The 20004-nt window shown below is 42.5% G+C and overlaps 3 protein-coding genes across 7 annotated transcripts; 1 reads left to right on the top strand and 2 right to left on the bottom strand.

Annotated features, from left to right (window-relative positions):
- Positions 1–66: 66 nt before the first annotated feature.
- Positions 67–9548, bottom strand: LOC135500532 (myosin-2 heavy chain-like). Of its 5 annotated transcripts, none has more exons than XM_064792056.1 (5): positions 9440–9548; positions 3240–4687; positions 2553–2594; positions 1214–1477; positions 67–935 (listed from the first exon to the last, which is right to left on the bottom strand). In XM_064792056.1, the coding sequence occupies exons 2-5, from the start codon at positions 3981–3983 to the stop codon at positions 798–800; spliced, it is 1188 nt and encodes a 395-aa protein (XP_064648126.1). In that variant the 5' UTR covers positions 3984–4687; positions 9440–9548; the 3' UTR covers positions 67–797. The 5 variants fall into 5 exon arrangements, with proteins under 5 accessions (XP_064648126.1, XP_064648135.1, XP_064648151.1 ...); XM_064792065.1 differs by lacking the exon at positions 9440–9548 and adding an exon at positions 8571–8897; XM_064792081.1 differs by lacking the exon at positions 9440–9548 and adding an exon at positions 5767–6086.
- An 826-nt stretch (positions 9549–10374) lies between these two features.
- Positions 10375–13274, bottom strand: LOC135483475 (sperm-associated antigen 8-like). Its single transcript, XM_064764430.1, has 6 exons — positions 13118–13274; positions 12412–12571; positions 12167–12212; positions 11741–11852; positions 11396–11458; positions 10375–11083 (listed from the first exon to the last, which is right to left on the bottom strand). Exons 1-6 carry the CDS (start codon positions 13199–13201, stop codon positions 10958–10960), a joined length of 591 nt encoding a protein of 196 aa, XP_064620500.1. The 5' UTR covers positions 13202–13274; the 3' UTR covers positions 10375–10957.
- Positions 13275–13433: 159 nt separating this feature from the next.
- Positions 13434–19366, top strand: LOC135483928 (kelch-like protein 31). The gene is made up of 7 exons (XM_064765001.1): positions 13434–13593; positions 13938–14764; positions 15176–15347; positions 15506–15688; positions 15897–16049; positions 18233–18388; positions 18957–19366. The coding sequence occupies exons 1-7, from the start codon at positions 13434–13436 to the stop codon at positions 19364–19366; spliced, it is 2061 nt and encodes a 686-aa protein (XP_064621071.1).
- The last annotated feature ends 638 nt before the right edge of the window (positions 19367–20004 follow it).

The raw sequence follows: 20004 nt of genomic DNA, 5'->3' as shown, positions 1-20004 counted from the left end.
TCCAAAATGTTTTGTTGTACAGAAAGAACTATATCACTCGAAGTTATATGAATGTCTTTATTCGAAGTGCAGTATGAAAATATACATAGAATAAAAAGCTTTTGTCGTCAAAAATACAATATCAACTGCGTTATCAAAGACATCGCACAACAGACTTCATTGATAAAAAAATACCCTTGACATGGTTAACCTGATAAACGTTGATTTACTGATTTACACTGCCTGGTAATTAAACAATATTGGACGATAAACCCATACTATTATCGTCCTGAATTTCATAGAGGGATCCTCGTGTCAACACATTTCCTATTCACATTACTAGGAGTCTTTTCGATAGTCACCAGATGTCAACGCTGGTGGATTTGAATTTCACAATTTTGGCAACAGGCATCAGCCAACCAGATCTGGCCCTAGTAAGCTGTCAATGGGCTTTGGCTTTCCTTACATTCCATTTTGTACAGACCCAAAGCAACTCCCACGAGATGTTGACAATCAAAAGTAGTGACAGACGTTGAGGGTGTATCATTTCTGGACCAATCTTTGACCACAACTAAGAGGTAGTTACAATTACCGAGTTCGAGCAAATCGAAAGGTCGCTCTCCCACAGAACGCATCCATTTTACGCTTCAGAAATTCTAGTATCATGCATGTACGTAAAATCGATACGGAAACGTCACACGGCAGCAGTTGTTTTCGATTTCCCTGAACTCGCTATTGAGTCCTTCAGCGTCCAAATCCCGACGGGGACTGATACATTGTAGTCCAATTCTACTTCAGAAGACGAATAGTCCAGTTGGTCAATTCTTCCCGGAAAGCAGTTCCTTAGACAATGGGCGAGGCTTCATTAACTTAGTCACCTTCTGATTCGTGGGCAGTGTTGGCAGACGGCTTGTACTCGTGGACATGGACGAGGCACTTCGGGTTGGAGGGAAAAACTGGATAAGAAAGAGTGTAGTGATCACTGAAAAATCATTAAGATGAACTGTGCAATGCATTATAATCACTTCGATGGTCAATACATGTAACATATATCCTGGGGCCATCTGGATCTCTGATTTCAATCATGGTTGCCAAAACACCAAAACTGGTGACTAGTGTTCCGACTATTGCAGGGAAACGGTTGAATGATCTTTGATATTTATTGGTTACTTCTCAGGAGAACATTCCTCTCACGCACGCCAATATCAAAACACGTGAGGATAACAGTACGTACTAGAGGTTCATCATCAAATGAATGGCTGTTGGCTGTTGCGTACGCGAATGTCTTCTCTCGCCTATGGGGTGACTGCGGTGAGCCGAAGTTTGTTGTATTGGACATGATCTGCTGCTGCTGAGTGGCTATCCTCCCGGCGCGGGAGTCGACCACGACCGGCTGGAACTCCGTGAAGACGCGGTTGAAGTTACTGTCGCGGTTGGTCAGCTCCATCTTGTAGCGCTGGACTTCTCGCCGTAATCTGTCCAGTTCATTGTTGTAGTCCTGTGGGGAAAGAACAATGTGTAGCTGTAAAGTGCACTACTGCACGTACTTGTACTGTACTTGTACTGTTTGCCGGGAGCATTTGACAGTGACCAAATAATCATTTTGATGGGAGCCTAGAACGCAATCTTTTGAGACCGTTGAAGACGTGTTGAACAGGGGATTCATTGGTGGCAAGACTGTACCCGCGGTCATCAACACATTGCATGTTGTTTCAGTATGAAATTGACATGGGACCGAGAGCACAACCAAGAGATTTACGGTTGCGACACCTAGTCAACAGTGGCCAATGTCTTAATTGCATGAAAGAGATGCAGCTTGAAACTTCTTATAAAAATCATGAATACAAATTCCTGATTTAGTCAAATGTACTTTCAAAAGAGCACCACAGTTAATAGCATAACGTCAATGAAAGTTTATCCTGCCAACTCGATATATATATATATTTGGTATTAGGTATTGAGGTGATAGAGGATATCAAATCCCCGTCCGAAGCTTTAGCCATAGTGGGATTACGAGTTAAAGCAAAGACTACTGCAGTCGCAGCCAACACGAAAAAACGTGATTGTTCCTATCATATATGTAAGTATGAAACATATCGCAAACGAAAATGTTGCTGGTATGAAGGATGAACGTGAATCACGTGATTCAAACAATCACGATTTTTTTTCGTGTTGGCCCCGGCTGTAGTTAGAGACAGCGAGATCAGACATCATGGAGAGCAACCCAACTTATATCTTCTCTATGTCGTGGATGAAAGACAGTTGCTGGCAAGATCGTTCTTTTGTTCCAGGACAGACATGGCTTCGACCATATTGTTTATGCTCGGGCCAAGCGCTTATTTTCATGTATCGCAATGTAAATCGAAAGATCGGGTGACTTCAAACTACGGGGCTACGTTGGCGTAATCAATATTACAACCTAACAGCATTGAACGATGAGCTACTACTGTTAGAGTGTTGGCTAAGTTATGTACAGCAGCATGATGTTGAAAGTTGTCTATCACCCGGGGGCAGTGGCGCCCTCTACAGAACGAAAGCGTTAATAGCTGACAAAATATCGACCAACGTCTTACCTGTGGATTACGCGGGACATCAAAGGAGTCTAATAAAGGAGTCTAATAAAATATGTACATAAATGGCTTTCAGGATTGGCGTTAATAGGAGAAAAGGAAACTGGAATTGTTTTTAAAAAGGAGGCGTTTAATGTTGCAGTCGGGATGCATTCAGCTTGGTTCAGAAATGGGGTGATACATGTACGTACTCGACTCCCTGAAAAGGGATTTGGGTTTTCACATGCAGTGAGGTTCTGCATGTCACTCACGATGAACGGTTGACGAAAGAAGAATTTTTTGTCTTCGCGCATGGAATCTGTTCGCTTACAAAGAATTCGTCATTCCTATCGTATCGCGAGTGCAATGCGGAAGATCACTATGATGAACCCTTGCTGTGTACAGTAGTTTGCCATAGTCACAGACTATGTCCTGCAACCCCAATATGACCAACATTGTATTGAGTAACTCTTGGTATCTTCTTGCACTGCTGATGATATGACAAACACCGAGGTAGAGGCATACTCTTGATGGACTAAGGAATGCGTAAAAAACAAAAGGAGCGAGGTAAATTAGGATATAGGACACAGGTTGGTAAGTTGTTGCTATGCAGGATTGTTCTGTAAATCAAATATACCAAAAAGACCTTGTTACAAATCCATTGATTATTTCGATGATTAGGAATATTGGCGAGGACCGAATGATACCTACCACGACCATTCCTCGGCCTTTACCGTTCTGGTTAGCCACCATCTCAGTGAGGCGTTTTCCCAACTCCTTGCGGATCTTCTTAATCTCAATCTCTAACAGTTTATTCGCAGAAATCAATTGTTCTTTTGTCTTTCTATTATCCTCAAAAAGTTCCTGCAATTGCGACAATTCCTTTTGCAACTTATCGTTATCCGTGCTCAAATCTTTGATAGCTTCGTCTGATTTTCTCTCCGAGTCTTTGAGCTTCTTTTCAGTTTTTTCCACACTCCTTCGCAGTTTTTCGATTTCTTTATTTTTGTTAGCGACTTCGTCACTTTTACTATCAAGCTCACTGCTCACTCCTCTTCGTAGCTGTTCAATGTCCTTTTGTGCATTTATAAGCAAATCTCTGACATGTTGACATTCCGACTTCTCCTCCACTAACTCCTTTTCCTTCTCCTCAAGCTTTGCCTTCAGCTCAGACTCGCGTTGCTGCATCTCCTGGCCGTATTGCAGCCTCGCCTTTTCACCCTCAATATTCCTACTCCGCTCCAGCTCTCGTATCTTCATGTCAAGTCTCTCTATCTGAGATTTGGCGTCTCTGATCACCAGCTCAATCTCATATTCATAGGCCTCCTTCTGTGCCTCAAGTTCCACTTCCTTTTCATGGTTTCGGGTGAACAACATATGTACCACCTGAGTCAATTCAGCCACCTTTTTCGACATCCGAAATTCGAATGTTTTCTTCACTTTATCCGCCGACATTTTGGCTTTTCTACTTTAAAAATAGACTTTATAGAGTAAGCTGCATTGGCCTGTTGGAGCACCTGATATAAAAAACTACGAAAATCTATCCACTTCGTGAGACAATTATCATTATTTAGTAAGCTCCCAACGGAAACGTGTTTTGGTGAATGTTATATTGTACTGATATCCGTCCATAAATGAATAGCGTACCGCCAAATTTCATTGACCTCCCCAACACCAGCGCTTTCTTCAACAACACCAGTCGTCAGATCAATATCAACACATTAAATGATTTAAAAGAATTAATCAAATCCCGCATAAATGGGTTGGAAAAGAATGAACTGTTGGTTGTATGCATCCGTGCCTTGGTAATTTGTTGAGTTTCAAACCATTTTCCTGGCCATTATTTCTCGTGTTCTGTGTGTTGTTCTTTCGATGCACAAAGTTAATTCACAAAGCCAAAACATACTAATTTCGAGTTAGTAAAACACTGTTTGCTTTTTCGTCGTAATATGTCCAGGTCGACAGGCTAACTCACAGCAAAGTAATCCTTGCTGGGGATAATCCGTTCAATCTATAATGCAGAATGTTTACTAATCCATAAAGAACAATTTGTAATGGTATCGGTCAGCCATCTTGTATTGTATGGTTACCAACGGCGCAGCGGAATCGGAGTCCTGTTCCATGTTACATGGCAGCCATCTTTGATTTCTTATTTCCTCCTGGAAAGAGCAAAATATGGTATAACTTACAATGTAAAGTACGAGATACACAGATATGTACATCGTTGAACGAGTATGTGGTTGGGTGTATTCCATACTTATTAAGTGTAACTTAACCTGAGATAATACAGGTCGCGTACCTTCAGACATCGACGGATGTAACCTGAGCATACTTCGTTTGGAGCCGAGTTTGGCGACATTTGAACCTTGCGGAGCATCCTGAACATGTACAGGCACCTTTTGTGGTTTAAATATTGTCTCCTTATGTTTTTACGTTGACGTGATCAAAATCCAATAGGTGTTCTAGAGATACCGATAAAACGGATGATTAGTCTTTCGTTTCAGGTTCATCCCTCGTGTTTACACTAATCAAGGAAGCACTTTCACTTACTGATGACCACATTTCACAAGTAGGTTATGTTAACTGTCTAAATGAGTCAATATGACAAACATCCACAAAATATCCACAACCCATTGCTAAAATGACAATGGAATTATCGTAATGGAATTTATAGAGATAACATATTGAAATCAGTTTTATTTGTTTAATACTAGTTGAAGTGCTTAATACCACTTCTATCGGATTGAGAGCATACTGAAATGACTTCGAATGTAAGCCTTCGTAGGGAGTAATGGTTTTATAATTACTTGTAATCTGTTAAAACCGTAACACTCCATATGCGGTTAAACTCGATGAAGTCATGAAATCCAGGTTACCCAATGCTTTTATAGATAATTGTTTGGCTTCTCAAAACTATTTCATGAATTGAATAGTACTGTACGTATACATTACTGAACATATAGAACTGTACTATAAACCTGAATAAACTTATACTCTTATCAGGTTTAAAGTAAAGATCAGGTTATTTACTTACATGCTACAAAGAGCTAGCTTACTTTATATTAGACTTGTTTAATCATAATGTTAATCACGTAGGCATCAACGGTTAAACTTGGCAAAGGTTTTAAATATTGAGCATTGTTGATATGTAAGGCAAAGGTAGCCCCGGGAAGAAGATACCCCACCTAGTTTTCTGTTCACACATGTGAAAGAACAACGGTGACAGGGGTTACCTTACCCAATCTTTACCACAGTAACATTTTCAGAAAGGCCCAGGCATTTCTGAAATGATACCATCTTGAAATCTTAGATCGCGGACATCATTCCTGACGCTGCCATAGGCTGTGTCCCAAAATGTAGTGTTAGCCATTTAAGTCACGGTCTCTGTGTCTATGTTAGAACAAAACCTCTTGTCGAAAATCAGTCCAGGTCTCCTGCTGTGGTGGCCATGTTGAAATTCAAGATGGTGGTCACTACATTGTAAGTGGCGCTTATCAGGTGTCACCTTCCTGTAAATTTTCAGTATCCGAAAAGTAAATGACGTGCTAATTTGATGCTCGTGTCTGAACTGATGACGCCCGACGATGGGAGACAGAAATCGGGTTACGATAGTTAGAGTAAATTTCCTCGTGAGTCGTCACTCATGATCATTAACATGCCCGCCAGCCCGATATGCCCGCCAATGTACATGAACACATGTACATTCCCTGAAGCCGAATGGGAATAATTCTCTAAGTGAGACCATCCACTGTTGAGATCGATAAGGAAGGTAATGGCCACCAAAGCAATGCATTCCGGACAATCAATCAAAACATGGTAGTGCAATATATCAGGCGTGGAATTATTTAGAAAAACAATCTTTGATTTATACAGAGACTGTTGTCCTCTCTAGTCAGTGGCCTATCCATACTCTGTATCTAGAGACTCGAAGCTTGAGGACTTAGACAAGTGGCTGCCGCTGGGCCGTCATAGTATTGAGCCGCTTGATTTGATAAAAGGAAATTGGTTCTGGACGGACAACAATCATGAAATATATTGGCTGCCAGCTCTGAATCAATAAGCCATTATATGTATATGGACAATTTCTGAATATTTTTTTTAAAATGCGCACTGAAGTCGGGTTCATGCTGGACTCAGTTATGGGCGGTTATTACCGCAAATAAAGACAAACCAAAGCAAAGACACTTGTGTAGCATATCAAGGACACGTAGATTGATACTCCTATGTGTGCCACATCAAAGACATCTGGACCATACACCACATCAAAGATAACGATGCGAAGTCAACAGGCGGCGCCACCGTCTTGGGAAAAGTAAAAACGATTTCGACAACTATAGGTTTTTGTTGATAGAAGCGACTATTTTTATTTTTATAATCATTTTTTTCTCGCAGTGAAATTTTTATTAATTGATTCAACTTCAATAAGTTAAATGAGAAGAAAAATAAATATCTCGACTTGAAAAAAAAAATTAATTTCAAATTTTTTTTCTTGACTTGAAAAAAAATATATTGACTAGAAAAAAATCATTTCGACTAGAAAAAAATCATTTCGACTTTTTGAAGCAAACGGCTTGCCATAGGAGAGAGGTGGCAAATAACAACAACGTCAACAGGCAGCGTACGGCCGCCAGCAATCTACAGTGGCGCCGCCTGTTGACTTCGCATCGTTATCTTTGACGTGGTGTATGGTCCAGATGTCTTTGATGTGGCACACATAGGAGTATCAATCTACGTGTCCTTGATATGCTACACTAGTGTCTTTGCTTTGGTTTGTCTTTATTTGCGGTAATAACCGCCCAGGAGTATCAATCTACGTGTCCTTGATATGCTACACAAGTGTCTTTGCTTTGGTTTGTCTTTATTTGCGGTAATAACCGCCCATACTCAGTCTGCACTTTGCGAATATTGATTAGGCTATTGTGTTTGTACTATAGGTGACTTGAATGATGTTCTCGGGTTACCTTTTACTTCTAAAGGCTCACAATTGTAGAGCGTAAATTATGTTCGTACCGTGAACTCTGTCTGGTGACCAAGAGCTTGACCGTTACAGAGCGTAAATCATGTTCGTACCGTGAACTCTGTCTGGTGACCAAGAGCTTGACCGTTACAGAGCGTAAATCATGTTCATACCGTGAACTCTGTCAGGTGACCAAGAGCTTGACCGTTACAGAGCGTAAATCATGTTCGTACCGTGAACTCTGTCTGGTGACCAAGAGCTTGACCGTTACAGAGCGTAAATCATGTTCGTACCGTGAACTCTGTCAGGTGACCAAGAGCTTGACCGTTACAGAGCGTAAATCATGTTCGTACCGTGAACTCTGTCTGGTGACCAAGAGCTTGACCGTTACAGAGCGTAAATTATGTTCGTACCGTGAACTCTGTCAGGTGACCAAGAGCTTGACCGTTACAGAGCGTAAATCATGTTCGTACCGTGAACTCTGTCAGGTGACCAAGAGCTTGACCGTTACAGAGCGTAAATCATGTTCGTACCGTGAACTCTGTCTGGTGACCAAGAGCTTGACCGTTACAGAGCGTAAATCATGTTCGTACCGTGAACTCTGTCTGGTGACCAAGAGCTTGACCGTTACAGAGCGTAAATCATGTTCGTACCGTGAACTCTGTCAGGTGACAAAGAGCTTGACCGCTACAGAGCGTAAATCATGTTCGTACCGTGACCTCTGTCTGGTGACCAAGAGCTTGACCGTTACAGAGCGTAAATCATGTTCGTACCGTGAACTCTGTCAGGTGACCAAGAGCTTGACCGTTACAGAGCGTAAATCATGTTCGTACCGTGAACTCTGTCAGGTGACCAAGAGCTTGACCGTTACAGAGCGTAAATCATGTTCGTACCGTGAACTCTGTCTGGTGACCAAGAGCTTGACCGTTACAGAGCGTAAATCATGTTCGTACCGTGAACTCTGTCAGGTGACCAAGAGCTTGACCGTTACAGAGCGTAAATCATGTTCGTACCGTGAACTCTGGTGACCAAGAGCTTGACCGCTACAGAGCCAGTCAAAGAATTGAATCTCAAAGTGTACTTACATGAACGTCAGTCCTATGCAGTGATGTCGTGATATTTTTCAGTATCCGGAAGACACATTACAACTGTGGTTGCTATACAGAAGAACTCCTTATTCTCTTAGCGAATATCAAGCAATGCTAAACTGGTTATACTTAGGCATAAGCGTGTCTCATTTGTAGGCTAGTATGTCTTATCAATGGTGACCAATGCTTTTAACAGAACATCAATATGTATAGCCTTTCCTTCCTTCACACAGCTCTAGTCTCTTGGCGATTGTATGTTCATTGATAAACGGTTTGTTAGCCGAGGAGCGGCGTCATGGAGCGACGATGTTCATCATGCGTGTCCAAGGCTATAGTTGTTAAAAGTGACGGAAATACTGTTAAAGACAGGGAATATATATGTATATATCTGCCGGGTGGCAACATATGATTGATCTAGTTAACCTTCCTTAACCTAAATGTGGTTGTACACTATGAGAAACTCTACCTGTGATTCTCAAGGGGTGAATGTCAGACTAAGTATCCTTACTCTATTCTGGGACATTTGAAACTAGGTCCCGAGCAAGTTACAGTCGCAAGAACCCCTCATGGATAGTCCGGGGATTTGATAGAATATTTTAGATAACGCCGTCATCTTAGGCTATCAGTTTCTATATCGATACACCTTTGACGCATCTTACGCCTAATGTAGAACTTATTCACAGGGGCGGGGAACTAAATCTCTGAACCTGCACTGTTCGCCCGACGACGACAATGTTATGCCTTGAAACAGTTATGTGCTCAGGCACGGTAAATTGAATCAGTTATGCTCCAAATGATGGCTAAGTGTCTTTTAACGAAACCGCTGGGAACACCTTCAAACAAATAGTTTATCAGAGAGTACTTACATGTCACCGATTGCCATTCGGTGTTCCCAAAGCATGGCATGACCGACCCGCCTTATCAACGCCGTTATTTTGATATATACCATGTGTAGGCCTATACAACACAGGTTTATTGTGATTAATACGACTTACTGGAACAACTCTAAGAGGATTGGAGTAAGTCTTGCTGGGCCTATGCTGTGGTATAAACATCTGGGCTTAACCACTGCGCCGGGACAAAGCCGTACAGGACTTGGAATTATTCTGGGTGCTTGAATTCGGAACGGTATGCACCAATGGCCTTCTTTCTGTCGCTCATGACAAAGATCAAAGGTTTGTGACTATTCATCCCCAAACCAATGACAAGCCCAATATCATGATATGATCGGCGGACTGATATTAACCGATGAAAGAGATAGATGTCCTTGTCAGCAGTCTGATTTATGTTACTACGGTCGCCATGGCCAAGAACAGCCCCGGGAAACAACAGAGGACAATGATGTAACATCCAAAGTACATGGTCCTCAAAGAAATACTATCATTATTATCTTAAAGAAGACCGAAAGTAAATTGAGAAGATGCGCTCTTGTGGCCAAAGCACAGAACGATAACACACTGAACTGCTGAAGCCGCTGGTACTTAGATTAATGACATAGCAAAGCAAAAGTACATTGTATGACTATTTATGGTCAGTCATTCAGTAGTCACTATTGCAGAGACATCTATGCTCTGCGATTAGTCTTTTAATGTACTTTTAGGCCATCAATGAAGTATGTACTGTCTATACCGCCTTCAGGTGAGGGGGGTCTGAAGATTTTTGCAATGTGTTTACGCCTGTACCTGGGCTGGAACAACCCTCCAGGCTCAAGTGGAGACAATTACAGTAAAATCAGGTAGGAGCCATCACAACATTCCTCAGGGTGTTCACTGTTGGAAGGACATACAAGGACTGAACAATCTTATAGCTATTTACATTTATTTATAAAGAAACAATAAATATGGTTTACACAAACACAGTGACATTGATATTTGTATGAAAATTGGACGGAAATCTCTGACGGATGCTTTACTTTTAACAGTTTTTTGAAAAGTGGTCGCTGAATCAGAATGCAACCGAGGCAAATATATTCTTGGTCTCAAACAACACAACATGACTTGAGGGAAGAGTGTCATAATAATGTTGGATTGGCACTTATTAAGTCACAGTCTTTTAGCCTCTTAGTGCAGAAGATGTCCTTGGTTATATCCCTATATAAGTGTATACAAGATGTTAGTGGAATACTGGTGTTCATTTCTGAAGTATCACCTGAGAGCTGCTCTCTTTACAGTGATTATGTAACTTCAAATAGTGCCAACCAGCATTATCTCATGACACTCTTTAAAAAATATCAAACAAGCCTTCAGCATATTGCCTGCTACTAGTTTCTGGTGTCATCCATCAATTTATTCTTTCATAAAATCTCATGATTTCTTGAAATTAGTAACAACTCCACCATTACATCTATGATAAGATCAACGCAGTCTTTTTTTCCTATTTACACCTTACATCTTTGGATAATTCTCGATATCATACGGTTGTGTTTTGTCCCAATAAGGTGAGTCAGCGGGCTGACTAAATGCTGCATTTTTCCTGAAAACTGTGTCTCCTGTTTTCACTTGAGAAACTCCCTGAAAAGAAGAGCATGAAACTCACGTAAATGTGGTCTTATATAGTGGTAGAAATAGATAATGATAATTGCTTTTCTCCCCGCTCGATTTAGTTAGCTTGATATAGCCAGTTCAAATGCAAAACTTAGGATGCCAAGTCAAAAGATGAGAATACAAGAATTACATGTAGGGTGCAAATTGATTTACAACCATTGGCTCCATCTGGAGCATAGGTCGATTAAAATCGTCTTCCTCACCCTTTTCACACCAAGCCGATCTATTCAAAATAAATCACCCAAAACGGAATTTTCTTTATTGAACATTTTAACATACCGTTATTTTATCCTTATGCTCACTCCAGAATGTCACTGGCTGCTCAGATACATAATCATGAGACTGAAAAGAAAAACGTTTTGTTTCACAAGAGGTTTTCATGCTGCAATGATGAAACCAGTCAATTTGTCCACAAAGCAAAGGGGATATCACTGACCGGCAGTCATTTCAGTCAGCTTTTAGACTTTCTTCTAACAATCATTGACTGACATATATCTTATGTAAACAGCCAATTTATCAGACATCATTCTGCTCAATGTGGCATAAGTATGTGAAGGATTCTTTTTGCACCATTTGCTAAACTCGAAACAGAACACTTGAGAGCAAAAATCAACTGGTACTCACTGTAGTAGGTGGAATTTTCCTCGACTCAAACTCTTTATTATAATCTCTATGTGTAATTGACCGCCAGTCGTCCTCCTCCGGTGGTTGGTTGAATTCAGCATCCACTTCATTACTGAAATAGAAGAAGTAACCATCAGCATAAAGTCACACTCATAGTCTTAGATGAATTCATTGGGCGGGGGATGCTCTCTAATTTCACCAGTATAACAGAGATTTCAAAATTCAACGCACAATCTTTGACTGACTCAAAACGAAGCAACAAGGATCAAGGACTCGCTGTGAGTGTGACGACCAACTGTCAAAAAAAGCAAGGTCACGGAAACGGGGACGAAACCCTCCCTTCCGGTCTACAACTTGTTTTGTAACTTTCCAAAAGGGAACACTGTTCAATTGGCTTTCATTCACTCAAACAGTTTTGCAACTCACCTCACTTTTTCCACCAACATTTGCAGCAGCATTTCTTGTTTCTTTCCTGAAAGAAGGAATGATAAGTCAACCAAAACAACAAGAAATGACCAAAGATTTCCTTCCCCTAATCAATCATACCGAAAACATATCCGTTTCATCCTCGACTATTAATGTCTACACACAATTGCGAAGTTCCTCTGCGTGTACACCCAACTGCCTTTTTCTCGGTCAATAATGACTTGTGTGTACTTGTCCCCTCTTACCATGAAGTCGCACAGCTGGTTTCGGCGGAGGTCTGTAGGAATCTTGCATCGTAGACTCCTTCTCAGGCTTTGCATCAAAGTTGGTCGTTAGAACTCCGGCATGACCACTCTTTGTAATGTTAGGAGTCAGCTTTGTCGGATCCAGATGCTGACTTGCTCTCTGCAGGAATGATACGAAATGGTTAAGAAATAAGTTCATAAGGTGGAAATGAGGAAAAAATGTTTCTTAAAATCTTAGGTTAAGAAGAGATTATGAATATGCAATGCCATTGATTCTCATTAGCCGTTATGGATGAATATCGGGTCGACAATTCACACTGGTTCTGGGCCTGACCAGTGACTGGCTCATCGGTGTATAGGCTAGGGCCTAACCATGAATATGATCATCATGATGATGATCAATCATGCCGAGGGAAAGTGAGGAGGAATTCGACAAAACCATAGTAACCATCGCAACGACAAGTATGCATGCATTGCAATGTATGCATGCAATGCAGCCAGACGGAGTCAACGTGAGCGTGTGTCACTACATGCATGGCATGCATCTATCTATGACTTACACTACAGTACACTTACAGCAAAGTACGGTTACCCGTACCTAACCTTGCTTTGCAAGCAGCAACGCTTGCACGGCCATGCTTGCATGTTGGATAAATGGATGAAAAAAATTACACTTTGAGAAGCATAAAATCACAGAAAAACTCGCCTCTTCAACCCAATTTTCCATGAGACACATTCCTCCAGAATTGTTGAAGCGGATTTCATTGCGACCTTGATTTAGAGAAGACATTTTAACATAAAAACAGCAATAAATCTCTCGGTAAACAAATAATTTCTGGCAAGTTGTTGCCGGAAGTAATATGGCGCCGTTTCCATAGTGCATGCGCAGTTGATGTGCGCACTCGTTTAAGTACCCATAATGCATTTTGTCAAACAAATGAACAATCGATCACCCATAACAACGGAAACGGCATGCTGGTCAGGCACACGGGGTTGTATGGAAACGGTGTAGACACGCGGCTATGGATAGCCAGCGATGTCCAAGAAGGCCAGGCTTTGGCTCGAATTGGCCTAGTGACCCGCCTAAACAAATCACAGCGAAGAAAAAATATGCCGGCGGCCACGCCCTTGCTAAAAGTGTTCGCTCATCCTTGGGGTCGGGGCTGACAATTGCAAAAGCAGGTACGCAATAGTGATAAGAGGGCCGAAATACTGTGCCCATGCAGCAATTTAAAATGTCCCCGTGGAAAGATGTCCCGCGGGACAATCTACCTAAGAATGTATATTAACAACCTAAAGCTAACTGGCAAACTTATATTGGATATACATGTACTCTCCTCCCAAAATAATAAAAGGAACGATGAGTTGCCGGCCACCGAATTATCAGTCGACAACATTATATCCCTATCAATCAAAGGTGACTTTACAATCAGTCAAATTAGTCCTCAGGCTCAAGGAAGGCATGGCATTTTCTTCGGAATTCTACTATACCTTGGTTCAATGCGACTTTTTTTCTTCCTTTCCAGGCAGCATATCGTCCGTCATTCGCGAAAATATTTTAATAGACCAACACCACCCGATCATTCAAGACGGGGTAGAAACGCTCTGGAAGCAGAGGCTACTGTGTGACGTAGTCATAAAAGTTGAAAACAACAAACAGTACAAAGCACATCGCCTCATTTTGGCCTCATGTTCTGACTACTTCTTTGATTTCTTCACGAAAGATGGCGCTGAATTTACCAAGGACAGAGAGGGTCGAATTGAAGTAGCAATCTCGGGTGTGAGCGACGACTCGGTCAAGTCAATTATCGAATGTCTTTACACTGGAAAAATAACATTAGGAGAAGACAATATCAAAGATATTCTCAGCGCGGCAAATAGGCTGAAAATTTTCTTCATCGTTGGCGCATGCGAAATATTCTTAGTAGATCGTGTGGACAGGAACAATTGCCTGCACATGCTTTATTTATCGTCTGCGTTTGAACTGCAAGACTTGCAAAACAAGTCGCTGAAAATCGCATCCGAAAACTTCATTGAATTATCAGAAACGTGCGACTTTAATCAGCTCAATGTGAGGCATTTGACTGCCATTCTCGGTCGCGATGACCTCTTGGCGGTAAGCGAGTTGGAGGTCTTCTACCGCGGTCTCCGCTGGTTGGAGTACGACCGCCAGTCCCGTCTGCAGTACGTCTTTAACGTCTTCCGAAATATTCGACTGCCGCTTCTCTCTCCTTCAGACATTGTTGACCACGTTGAATCCGTCTCATTTCTTATTAATGATCCACGCTGTCAAGATCTTGTGAAGGAAGCCCTCCATTACCATTGCCTGCCGGCGAGGCAAAGCATACTGCAGGTGAGTGAGACAACATAATTTAGGAGGGGATTCGCCTTTATCATCAAGGTCAAACAGGCTTCAAGCTTTTAGGTTTGTGCTGCAGCCAAGAGATGGCAATGATGTTGATTTCCTTCGTCAAGTCCAGGTGCGCTACGGCCCTCGGTTTGATAGGCACTTTCCCCGCCCCTGAACGAAGGAAGAAGTACGAAATGCCAAGGTCTGTTGTGTCATCCGATCAAGCCCTATACATATGCTAATTCATTTACGCACACTCGCGAATCGTCTTCTATAATTAGTAGACCAGGAATCGAGGAAACTTTCAGAAAAAATCCTCAATAAGTCTTATTACTTCGCACTCATGTTGTTGATAGCCCTTCGTAAGAGTAGTTAGCGAAAGATGGCTAATCTAATAACGTTGTGTAATTGCAGAGTACCCGGACAAACCCGCGCGGTTGCATAAAGCAGGACTGCTTACTCGTGATAGGAGGCGCACCAAGACTCAAGTCGGACCTTGTCAACACATCGATTAGTTACTTAGACACTGACAAGGGCCAATGGTATCTATTGACGAATATGCCAGGACCCAGGCACCACCATGCTGGTAAGAATCCCATGTAGAAGCGTCATACTATCCACATCTACTGCAAAGCCGCGATAGACTGTCCGGCCCGAAACTAATGACGCTGACATGTTGGTACCCCTTGGCAAATAAACTACTCCGAAAGTCAAATACACTACATGACCAAATCTGTTTTCCAGTGGCTGTTCTCGGTGGCTTCCTTTACGTGGCGGGAGGAGAGGAGAACAACGACCAACAGTCTCCCCTGAACACGGCTTACAGGTACGACCCGAAGACTGATGCCTGGCTCAAGATCGCCAACATGAAGCATCGAAGGGAAAGCTTCGAGTTGGGCGTCCTCAGTGGCATGCTGTATGCGATCGGTAAGTCTTAACCTGAAGGGAAGGCACGGCAACAAATTGTTTCGAAAACCAGAGTTTTTTGCGAGCGTTTTAATTCAAATATCAATATCAGTCATCAAAGTTTTCTCATTCCATCATATACTTTGTCCTCTGTTCGATGTGCGACTGCCACAAAAAGGTATTTTCCTCGCTCACGCTTTATTTGAAATGCCTCCATTTTTGAGCTCAGGTGGGCGCGTAGATCAAAGGAAATCACTGGCTTCAGTAGAGCGGTACAACCCATCAGTGGACCAATGGGAACCAGTGGCAGGTTTGGGTAGTCCAAGGAGGAGCGTGGCAGTGGCTACCCATAATGGAAGACTCTATGCCATTGGCGGGTCAGGTAAGGACATCACGTGATCGTACTCAAATTCCGTCCGGTACTGGTCCCCGGGCGTCCTCCGTCATCCAATCATCCTCGACGTCCGCTTTGCGTTAAACTACTAGAAATATAAAGCCGCAAAGTGGTCCCCGAAGATGATATGTCTCCGATATATGAATACAGTGTTTTTTCCCCAGGGCCAAACAACTCTGACAAGTTCTCTGCCTCACTGCTTATGTGGTTAGATCCGAACAGACTGGCGGCCCTGGAGCACGTCTCAGCCAGGGCTGCTTACGTTCTCCTTGGGGATGGATACTCATAATTGTAAACAAACTGTCTTCCCAAGAAAAAATTCACCTAACTGTACCGTAACACTTCCTTAGTGTTTCTAGTCTCGCATCTTTGGTTAAAAAAATACGTTATTTACCATCTGATTCTGACGTGACAGTTGCGTTTCGTAACAGAGTGCACGAGAGGGGTCATACTAGAGCATGGTGAAAATAACAGTGATAACACGGTAAAGAGGTTGATAATCGGAAATTATCTCACTCACTTTCATCGCTCTCCAACACCTCTTCAAAGTATCTGGATAGCCCACGTATTTGTACCAGGTAGCTAATGATATGACTTAATTTGATATGATAGTTTATTCAATATGATTGATGACATTGACGTTCCAGGTCCGAAGGCAAGGCATGATTGACCTGATGATGTGCTTTCGGAAAAGGTTAAAAAGGCTGAAACACCGCTTGGCTTCTCCCCCGCGGCAGACCAATGAAATACACGAGCAAATTGTCGAGCAGTCTGACATGGCAGTTGTCTTCTTCACTGCATTTCTTTAAAAAAAATACAACATGAGTTTCCTGCTCGAATGACAAGTATTTGAATTTTGCCTCGTCGATGTAGACAATAGGGATGAGGATGGATTTTGGTTTTGTTTCTAATAGACACCCAAGACCGTCAATACTTTAGATATCAAAAGCTCATAAAAGAATCCTTTTCCCCGACTCAGATAACCTGTTTACCACCCCGGACCATTGGTTTTGCTAACGGGTGAACGGACAGCAGACTGCGCGTCCATGACCCGATGCAAATTTGTCCCGCGGTAAAATGTCAGGTGGTCTGACTCCCTACTTTGGTCTATAAATACAGCGTTCTTCCTCAGGAAAATTACGATATAATTTCTGCGCACTTTGGCTCATGATTAATGACACGGCAATACATAATCATTTGTTGTGTTCACATGCTACTTGGCTGATGGTTTAAGGTATTGATAGCGAACCGGAGGTTTGGTATTGGTGGTTGCTCACCGAACCCGGCAAGGGTGACCCCGGCGGGGGTGAAAATATCACGAAGGTCAGCCGCTGCGGCAGCCGACGAGGACTCGTTACCGAACTAGAGGTATTGGTGTCACCAAACACCGCGCGGGTGAAGATAAAATGTAGTCCAAAACCGAGGCGGTAGCGGAGGTTCTGGGCGAAATGTCAGCTCCACCGTGTTCGGTGAGACAGCCACAATCGACAATGACATATTGGTTTTATTCTTAAACACCTTAAATAAGCCTTAGTGAGATGTGGAGTGCTTCTATTTTTTTGAGCCAGCCAAGCGGTTTAGTGGTTTGCGAGACAAACACCGCTGCAATGAACATGTATAATGATCGGCAGATGTCGAGGGAATGATCATGTGTGAAGTTAGAAATGTCCTGGGATAGAGCGTCTGGCTAACTAACTGTGAGGTGTAGACGGCCATGGTCTCTATAAAGAACCTTTTTTACACCTGAGTTTGTAATCATACAGTATTTAAGGACGGAAACTTTACCGGGAAGGGGAGGCCTTTTCGCTTGCTAGTGCTACACCGGCGGCTTTCACCTCTGCATCAAGGATCATCACCAGACTAGTCAAGAAGCCTTAGTATATATACAGATCATCTTGAGGAAATCAGGGGTTTTTTCTCGCTTATTATCATTATTATCTTGAAGATAGCCCCTGAACCTGAACTTGACCCAAGATTTCCTCAGGATAATAAAGATAGGATTCCTGGTTGGAATAAACCTACATCTAGGAATGTGGAATGGGGACTAGGATTGTGTTTCTGCTTGGGGTAACCTTTGACCGAGCAATCATGTAACAGTAGGTTCGGATGAATCCCAACGTAGGAAGTGAAAGATAGAGCAATCAGTTATTTTCTTTTTGTCTTTTGTTCAGGTGAAAGGCGCATATCAAGTCGTGTCGAGCGGTACAACCCCTTACTCAATAAATGGGAATCAAGGCGCTCATTGACGACGCCGCGCTTTTTCGCCAAGCTCGCAGCGGTTGATACGAAGCTTTACCTGGTAGGGGGTGCAACATTGGACCAGTCCGGTGAGTATGGTAAACTTTCCCCCTCCTGGATCCCAAGCAGCAGTTTATCTTGGGCTGCAAGCGTGGCGCACCCCTTCAAAAGCAGGCCGACGTTAATAATTGTCAGGGCCTGTCACCTATATTTGGGCTTCAGCAAAAGTGTGTCCCCAAAAGTGTTATAGAAAAGAGATGGATCTCCTTACAGCGTCCAAAGCTCCCTCCGGGCTCTGGTCACCCACATAACACTAAAACTAAAGGCCTAAGACCAATCCCCACAACATTATTTTATAGCAACTCCAGCAGGAAGATCTAGTAGTGCCTCTAGTTGTCATCCCTCACCAACGCGACTGTTTTTTATCTTGACGAAGAACTTCAGCGAAGTCCAGGATTTGATTATCGATAACGTATATTCACGTCTTGTATTAAACACACTGAAAGCTGTTTGGTGGGGGTTGATGTTATCAAGATTTGTCCTGATAATCCTTTGATAAGACAGAAGAACAATGGGAGTATACAGGTTTTTGTTTGATGACAATAATAGAATGTGCGTGAGCTAGGCCTCTATAATTTCAGTGCGCCTCTTTTTCAGGGACCGTAACGTGTGTGGCTGAGGTTGAATGTTACACGCCATCATCAGACAGCTGGACAACCGTCAAGCAGCTGCTTGAGCCACGAGCAGAGTTCGGCTGCGCTGTTGTCGGAGAAAAAATCTTCATCGCCGGCGGTTACAGCTGGGATAAAAACGTCAGACTGTCGTCGGTAGAAATGTACGATTTTTCCAAAAACACTTGGGTGGGATCACAATCTATTGATACGCCTTATACTGGCATTGCTTGTTGTGACCTGACGTTGTATATGCCGGTGAAAGGAGGCCAGTTGGAGGCAATGCGTCAAGCAAGCAAGCGCGAGGCTGCGAAGTCCGGCGCCACACTATCTTCGGCGGAGTCCTCTGATCACAGCGTCGAGCCCAGTGCAAGCGCGCCGGTTGTCAACGCATGAGATCCTGAGTATATTTGTTATTTTTCAGATTACTCCGTATCGTGATATGTATTTTGCTCAATAAAGTTTGAATAATTCTTTGGTAAGATTGATGTTCAATCGAATGTAGATTCCATACCGGTCATCAAAGAAAATCGTATCTAAAGTTGCACCTCAGTTCAAAGCCCCGGCCAAGTGAACTGAGGACTGAGTTCACTCGTATTGTAACTGGCGGCTTTTAGGCCTTAATAAGCCTGATTTAACCTGATTCCATCGACCACATATAAGTCCATGTTAACCTTGACATATTTTCATGAAACTATAAATCAAAATAACTGTTTCTTGATTAACATAAAGAAACATCTAAACATTGGAATGGGTATTGGGCAAATATTAAAGGCGGAGGTTCTTCATGTATTATATACCTAAAGTCTAAAGAGTTTTGTTAATACATAACTAAATTGGAAGTCCTACCCCACGCATACTGGTATAATTGAAATTCTTCCTTCGGGAATTCCAAGATAATTTTCATAAAAAACACGTTAATTCTGTCGGCGGTGAGGAGTTTGTGCCCACCTAGCTATTATTTCTTGGTAAATGTTCTGGCGTGACAAATTGTTAACATACTGTACATGAACTTCCTCTTGAAGAAAAGAAGG

This window comes from Lineus longissimus, chromosome 2 (assembly GCF_910592395.1).
Source record: "Lineus longissimus chromosome 2, tnLinLong1.2, whole genome shotgun sequence".
NCBI classification, from domain to species: Eukaryota; Metazoa; Nemertea; class Pilidiophora; order Heteronemertea; family Lineidae; genus Lineus; species Lineus longissimus.
This window is presented reverse-complemented; position numbering and strand designations above follow the sequence as displayed.